The sequence below is a fragment of the Asparagus officinalis genome, chromosome 3 (assembly GCF_001876935.1).
Source record: "Asparagus officinalis chromosome 3, Aspof.V1, whole genome shotgun sequence".
Classification (NCBI taxonomy): Eukaryota; Viridiplantae; Streptophyta; class Magnoliopsida; order Asparagales; family Asparagaceae; genus Asparagus; species Asparagus officinalis.
This window is the reverse complement of record NC_033796.1, coordinates 5164013-5172075: the sequence shown is the minus strand read 5'-3', so window position 1 is coordinate 5172075 and position 8063 is coordinate 5164013. Positions and strand designations below refer to the sequence as shown.

General features: G+C 30.6%; 1 protein-coding gene across 1 annotated transcript in view; it reads right to left on the bottom strand.

Moving 5' to 3' along the window:
* LOC109834529 overlaps positions 6157-8063 on the bottom strand; it is a 3170-nt gene continuing 1263 nt past the window's right edge. Inside the window, exon 5 of the mRNA XM_020402571.1 lies at positions 6157-6177. Within this exon, the coding sequence (XP_020258160.1) occupies positions 6157-6177 (21 nt within the window). The remainder of the gene's footprint in view (positions 6178-8063) is intronic.

Genomic DNA, 8063 nt, shown 5'->3' with positions numbered 1-8063 from the left:
CCGTGGTACGCGCTGAGCTACGTTGAGGCCAAAGGGAGGATGAAGAAGGGGGATAGAGTTTGGCAAATCGGGCTTGGGAGCGGGTTTAAATGCAACAGCGTGGTCTGGAAGTGTAGGAGGGCTGTGGACATGGGAGGCGATAATCCTTGGGCTGATTGCATCGACAAGTATCCGGTGAAAGTGCAGGAACATACATTGATTTGAGGGGCATAGCCAGGGTTAATATATAATTTATGCATGTGGTTTAAGGATGTACGCAAATTAAGATTTGAATAAACGATCGAGATATTTGTTAAATTTTATTTTAGGTTTCAAGGAATTGTTGTATTTATAATCTAGAATTATCTATATATTCTGATTGCTAAAGCAAATTAATTTCTAGCGAGCGTAGTGATTCATGAATACATACATAGTTCTCTTCGCGTTACAATTAATATAACCTTTTGGAAAGTCGTTAGTTGTTTCAACTGAGCTTTAAACCGACTTAAATATTATTACTTTTTTGATAGGATGGGGTGACGAAAAGGGGTTAATATTGTAGACAGTAATTAACTAGGACGATTCAGTTAATACTGTTCTCTTCACTATTTTTTAATGATTAATGGAGAAGATAAGAATCATATTTTAATAGCAAGTATTTTGGAAGTTATACAAATAACAAAGAGTTTTGGGCTTGCATCGATCAAAATAAACGAGGCTTAAAGAGTACACGAGAAAATCTTTATATCTTTTCAGAATGGGAAAAAAATCCTTTTATTAATGTTTCAAGGACGTGTTCCTTTTTTTTACACCTAGGAAGAAATCAGTTCTTATCATAACTATATCTGTAGGCGATCGATGGCTCTAATCACTTATTTTTGCGATCGTGTTCTGATAAAATTTACAATCAAATCTAGAAAGAAAATAATGTATATAAGGTGACGGCTCATATTGTTAAATGAGCTGCTAAGAGAAAGTCATGTGATGAGAATTTAGATCATCTCCACTACCAAAAAGTAGTGGAGGGATCGCATAATCACAACTATTAATTATCGAGTCGAGGGTTGTGCTCTCCACTACCAAAAAGTAGTGGAGGGATCGCATAATCACAACTATTAATTATCGAGTCGAGGGTTGTGATTTTTTATTTGAGTGCAAATTAGAGGGATCGCATAATCACAACTATTAATTATCGAGTCGAGGGTTGTGATTTTTTATTTGAGTGCAAATTAGGAATTAGTGCAATATACTGGGGTATGGTGAATGTTAAATTTAGATTATATCATAACTTTATACCAAATAATCAATAGTTGAGATTAAAAGTAGTGGTCTCTCTATTACTATTTTTTTTTATAGTGGAGAGGATTCAAATTCATGTGATGGGATTCGGATCATTAATTTCCACTATCAAAAAAATAATGAATGTACCACTACGTAATCACAATCATTAAATTAAACAAGTCAGATTCACTTAAGAGTAGCCATAGCTCTCATTGAAAATTGAAATTGAAATTGAAGAAATTGGTTGGCTTGTCATCAGTCCAGTTCTTCAACCTAAAACTAAGTTAGGTATCGACGTGGAATTGCATTTTTATCGTACAAAGGAGCAGCTGGGCTCTGGGCCCAAACACTACCGCAATATTTGTGGTCTCTACTTGATCGTGCGCATGGCTATAAATAGAGTGTTTTACGATCAAGCTAGAGAGTAAACCTATATATCGAATAATGATGGAAATATTTATTAATCCATGTGCTTAAAAAACGTTTAAATAATCAATTCACACCCGGATGTTGTACTGGTGCTGGGGGACAAACCGGTCTTAATCTAGAGTTGATGGGTCTTATAGTTATAGCTATTAGGTATTGACCCAAACTCCTATTTAAACTCATCACGCTTTCGTATCTTATTCGATGTGGGACTATACTCACATATTAATCACGTCAACACCCGGCATTTTAAAATAAGGTTGTACTTCATAATCCATCGGAAAATGGACTTGGACCAGTCCTATTTTTAAATTTGTTATTTTAAAAAAATAAGATAATTCTGGCGCATCCTTTTGCCAAATTAAGAAAGAGTATCTAAAATTAGATCAGGTTAATACAAGCGGTACTATATATCCTCATGGAGCTTATCACATGGTAATTTAAACATTTACAGTTCAGTTGTATATTTGCCCAATTCTTTAATACGGTTTGCTTAATCTTTTATGTTGAGAAAAAATTTCATCACTTAAATTCAAAATTAAAACATTTTACTTAGTACTTGTAGCCGGTGCTTTAAAAAATTGAAAAGAAAAAAGAGCCTAATTAAGGTAGCAAGAAACTAATAATGGCATTCAAGAAAGGAGGGTTTTTGGTTCAAGTATGAGATGTGAATGCGGGAGAGGGAGGCGATTTGGAAATGGGGGATGAAGAGGGATGACAGAATTATAGGAAATATATGTTACAGGTAAACTTGCATTCCTTAAATATATTGCTACTGTTAAGTACAGAGGATTGGGAGAAGTTGATCATAATCTTCGTTAATATTAGTGTAATGTTTATATATAGACAAGTGAAAACGAAGCTTCCAAGCAACGTAAGACTAAAATATAAGCCTATTTATGTACAATATTTAATATTTCCTTAACCTTTATTTTAATCTACCAATGATGGTTTACCAAGAAGAAAAGATGTTGCTTTACTGTGTGAGTTTCGTTGAATAGGTCTGTAAGCTAAAGATCGATAGACACAAGGAAAAGTACTAATTGTGGCCATTAAGAAAATAATGACAAGTAAAGTGATGATCTATCTCAATGTGTTCGTTTGTGAAAGATGGGATTATTATGGGTAGGACATTAAGAGAATTTTAATAATACTTTTCGTTGATATTACAGTTTTTATATAGAAGTGAAAATAGAGTTGGTCTAGTATCATAAATGATGTGAAACGAAGGGTATGCTTGGATATAATGGTGATTTTTTTGTGGTGCTTTCAAAACACCATCGTGTTTTTCTCCAAAAGAGTTTCCAAAACACCATGGTAAGCATTTTTGGACAATAATAGTTTGAACTTTTATAACACTAATATTTAACATACTTTTAATATATTAAATATTAAGTATATTATAATCTATTTTAACTAATATATTATAATATTATATATATAATTAATATATTATAATATTATATTTAACTAATAGATTGTAATGTTATATATTGTACATATTTGTAATATATATTATATTATAATACTTAAATACTATTTTAAAATATTAATGTAATTAATTATTATATATATGTTGTTGTTTTTAATAGATTAACTTTTATTAATAATAATGTATTTTCTTTTTATAATATTGTATAATGTTATTATATTATGATATTATTATTATTATTATTATTATTATTATTATTATTATATTAATATTTGTTACAGTATATGTAACTTAATATCTGTTACAGTATATGTAACTTAATACCTGCAATGATAGTTTAGTAAAAAGAGGCAATTACGACGACAAATTGGCACTTCTGATGCCTGAGATCAATCTAATGGCTAATTTATCATGTGCACGCACGTGAACGTCTGTTTTAATAGATTACTTGCTTATGTGGCATATGGATGATGACATGGCGTGGTAGTTAGTTTCATTTAAACTTGAAGGAGGTTTCAAAAATAAGGGCTTTTTAGAATTAGAGATGAAACTAAGGATTGAAGGAACGAACTTTGAATTAGGGCTTAATAGAGCGAAAATTGGTCTCTTCAAGCTCTAGTTCCCACTCAATTAGCAACATTGTAAGCTTTAGCCATGGTTTCAATAGGTTGAAGTGTATACGATGATGGAATGAAGCAGGCATGAGATGTTGTTAGAAAATTTATCGTTGCGAATCAGAGTGTGAGTTCTATACTTCGATGACAAATGATAATCTAGGGAGGAGGTTCTATCGCTGCCCAAAATACAGTGTATGTTCTTCATTTTTTATTTTCTTACATAAAATAGTTTTATGATATTTGTGTTTCTTCAATGTTATCAGAGTGGTGGTTGTTGGCTTTGAAAGTGGTTTGACGCTTCTATGTGTAAGGCTGCTTCTCAACCCTTTCCACTTCTAAGAGAAGAAATCAGAGAGTTGAGGGTAACTGGCAATTGATGACATTGCCAATACGAAGCATAGTTAATCTCGTAATGAAATTGCCAAGATGAAAGAAAAATTTTACCTGTACCTTCTTAAAACTGAATCATATATACAGGAGTTGCTGAAACTGGGAAGGGAAAATTTTTGATGGAAAGTGAAATTGAGTTGCAGAATGTGAACATGAGAATGATGAAGAGGGTTATTTCGTACCTTGTTTTGGTTATAATTTGTTTGGCTTTGTATGTTGTTACAAATGAGTGATTGAAAAACAGACTTGACTCATGTAAGAGATCAATTGATGAAATCAAAGTTAAAGTATGTGCGTAATGCAATTGTTCCAAGTATTGTGATGACATCAAATTTTGATTGAACTTAATTGATACAAGTATTATGATGAATATGCAAGTGATATATGTCGTACATGTACATCCTATCAATATTGTTTGCAGGAAAAATTAAAGAAGAATGAGAAATATATTTATATTATTCTCCCTAACCGACTTAGGAAAAGAATGAATACAATCTCTCTTTGTAATCTCTCTCTAACTGACTTAGAAAAAGAAATTTTAATCTTCTTGATCGGTTTTCCAATTTACAAAAGAGAGAAGGAATCGACGAAGATCTTTTCCTTTATTTAAAACCGGGTTCTTCTCGATAGTGATGGGAGCTTGAATCTTGTATCCTGTTGACTCTCCAAGCACTTCACTTCATGGAACTTTGTTTTTCCTCTTGACTTAACATCGGGAAGAACTTGCAAGGCAAGTTTAGAACTCTAAACGAGTTTAAGAACTCTACGAAAGAGTTGATTTCAGAAAGAAAATTTATTCCTTTTTAACTGAAATAAGCTAAATTGCCAATCTCAAAGTTCTTAAACCGAAAATGGTTCAAGAAGAACCTACATCCATGGGGCAACAATACGAGAAAATCCACTATGTATCAGGGAGAACTACAAGAAGAACCACTTAACTCTCAATCTCTCAACCTCACATACATAATCAAATCCCATGTTCTCTCCAAAGCTCTCTCCTTACAATCTTTTGAACAGATAAAGACTGCAAAACCCTTTTCTAATATTGTAATCTTTTGTATGGACAAAGATTATGAAACACACGCATCTCGCGTAATATTCTTGAATCAGGTTGACCTCTGTTAACCCTAGTTTACAAGAATATTATCTCTCTCTCCTCTCCTTTTTTTTCTCTAACAATAGAAGAATATATACAGAGAATAGGATACAAACTCCTAATCATGATGAGACATAATCTTCTAATCATGATTGACCTCCAACCATGTCTAATTCTCATGAAGTTATAAAAAGAATCAAAGATATAATCCCAACAAAAACTTAGGATGTGTGGACTACATCTACAGGGTAAAGACTAGTTTGTAGAGTTTCAAAAGATTTTATATGGGAGTAAAAAGATCTAGTGGGAGAATATGTAATGGTGCTGGGCACCAATGCATAAATGTGTTCTCCGGATTCAGGAAATAAATAGATCTTAGAATACTCCCACCATTGATGAGGAATTGTCTCTTGGCAGTTAGACTTCTAGGATTCATGTTAGTTTCCCATACATGGGTGACTTACATAGATTTACTTCTGGAATTATCTGTTTTGCGTAGAATGTCAAGTTAATCTCCTAGTTGATTTTAAAATGTAACTCGTTATTAGATAATTGGGTTTATCTTCTACTTTATTTGTACAGTGAAAGATTGGATCTAATTTATGATATTATAGACTAAGCTACATTGGAGGATACATGTAAGCTCACTAGGGGTGACCTCTAAGGTATGCGTACCAAGATGTATCTGACCACCTACAAGTATAGTCTCATTGGTAAAATCACTAGGAAATCTTTTGGCAAGGCCAAGAACAAATCGGTTACAATTGGTACACTCTTTTACATGCAAATTGATATTTATTAAGGTACAAAGTGGAGCACCTTATTTTCCATATTAATAGGATATTACTCTATCAGTGCCTACTACTCTATCTGCGGCGATGTGTTTTTTCTCACATTAAAGTGTGAAATATTTTCTTTGTAAAGGATAAAAAATTTCACAAACCCATGTCTGGCACCTGTTGAGATAACCTATAAAAAGTTTAAAAATGTCACTTAACAACCAAAGCTTTTTTTTTATGAATCCACTTGTTTCAAGTCTAATTTAATTCTTGTTGAGATAACCCATGTCAGACACATGTTTCAAGTCTAATTTAATTTATGTTAAGTTTAATTTAATTTCTTTTAAGTCTAATTTAAATCATGTTATGACTAATTCAACTTGTTTTAATTAGACTTAATATGATTTAAATTAGACTTAAAAATTTAACATGATTAAAATTAGACTTAAAATAAGTTAAAATAGACTTAACATGATTCATGTTAAGTTTAATTCAACTTGTTTTTAGACTTAAAATAAGTTGAATTAGACATAACATAATATAAATTAGACTTAAATGAATTAAATTAGACTTAACATGAACCGAATTAGACTTAACATGAACCAAAATAGACTTAACATGAATCAAATTGGACTTATTATGAAATTAAACTTAAAACGAGTTTAATTAGACTTAATGTGATTCATGTTAAGTCTAATTCAACTTGTTTTTAGACTTGAAATAAGTTGAATTAGACATAATATTATTTAAATTAGACTTAAAAGAAATTAAATTAGACTTAACATGAAATAAATTGGATGTAACATGAAATTAGACTTAAAACAAATTGAATTAGACTTAACATGAGTTAAATTGGACTAAATATGAACCGAATTAAACTTAACATGAACCGAATTGGACTTAACATGATTTAAATTGGACTAAACATGATTTAAATTGGATTTAAACATGAACAGAATTGGACTTAACATAAACCAAATTGGGCTTAACATGAACCAAATTGGACTTAACATATAATCCATGTTAAGTTTATTTTATTTTATTTTAAGTCTAATTTCATGTTAAGTCCAATTTAAATTAGACTTAAAATAATTTAAATTAGACTTAACAAGATTTAAATTAAACTTAAAACAATTTAAATTGGACTTAAAATAATTTAAATTTGACTTAACACGAACCAAATTGGATTTAACACGAACCAAACTGGATTTAACACGAACCAAACTGGATTTAACATGAATCAAACTAGACTTAACATGAACTAAATTGGACTTAACACTAAATTAGATTAAAATTAGACTTAAAATGAATTAAATTAGATTTACTCGGTTCATTTTAAGCCTAATTTAATTCCTTTTAAGTCTAATTTCATATTAAGTCCAATTAAATTAGACTTAAAACAAGTTGAATTAGACATAACATGATTTAAATTAGACTTAAAAGAAAATAAATTAGACTTAATATGAATTAAATTGGACTTAATATGAAATTAGACTTAAAACAAGTTGAATTAGAGTTAACATGAATTAAATTAGACTTGAAATAAGTTGAATTAGACATAATATGATTTAAATTTGACTTAAAATGAATAAAATTAGACTTAACATGAACCGAATTAGACTTAATATAAAATAGACTTTCATGTTAAGTCTAATTCGGTTCATGTTAAGTCTAATTTAACTCGCTTTTAGATTTAACATGAAAGAATAGAGGAGATAATGACATTTTAGGGTTTTTTATTTTTTATTCTCTATCTATGCTTAGTTGGCAGGTAATAATTGCTAAAAGATGGTTGTAGAACATAGATCTCGACTTTAAGGGGTTGTTTGGTTCGTTTCCTAAATATAGGGAAATACAATTCCATGTAACGAAACATAATTTTTGAGTTTTCCAAACTTTTCTAAGAAATAGATTGTTTCGCTTTGGTTCACACATAAAAAATGATGGGAAACCAATGTATTTACTTTTCTTGTGTTTGGTTCGCATGGAAAAAAGGAAAACTTTTGTTGATATGATATTTCCTACTTTTCTTATGTTTGGTTGGTTTTGAAGTTTGTAGGGAA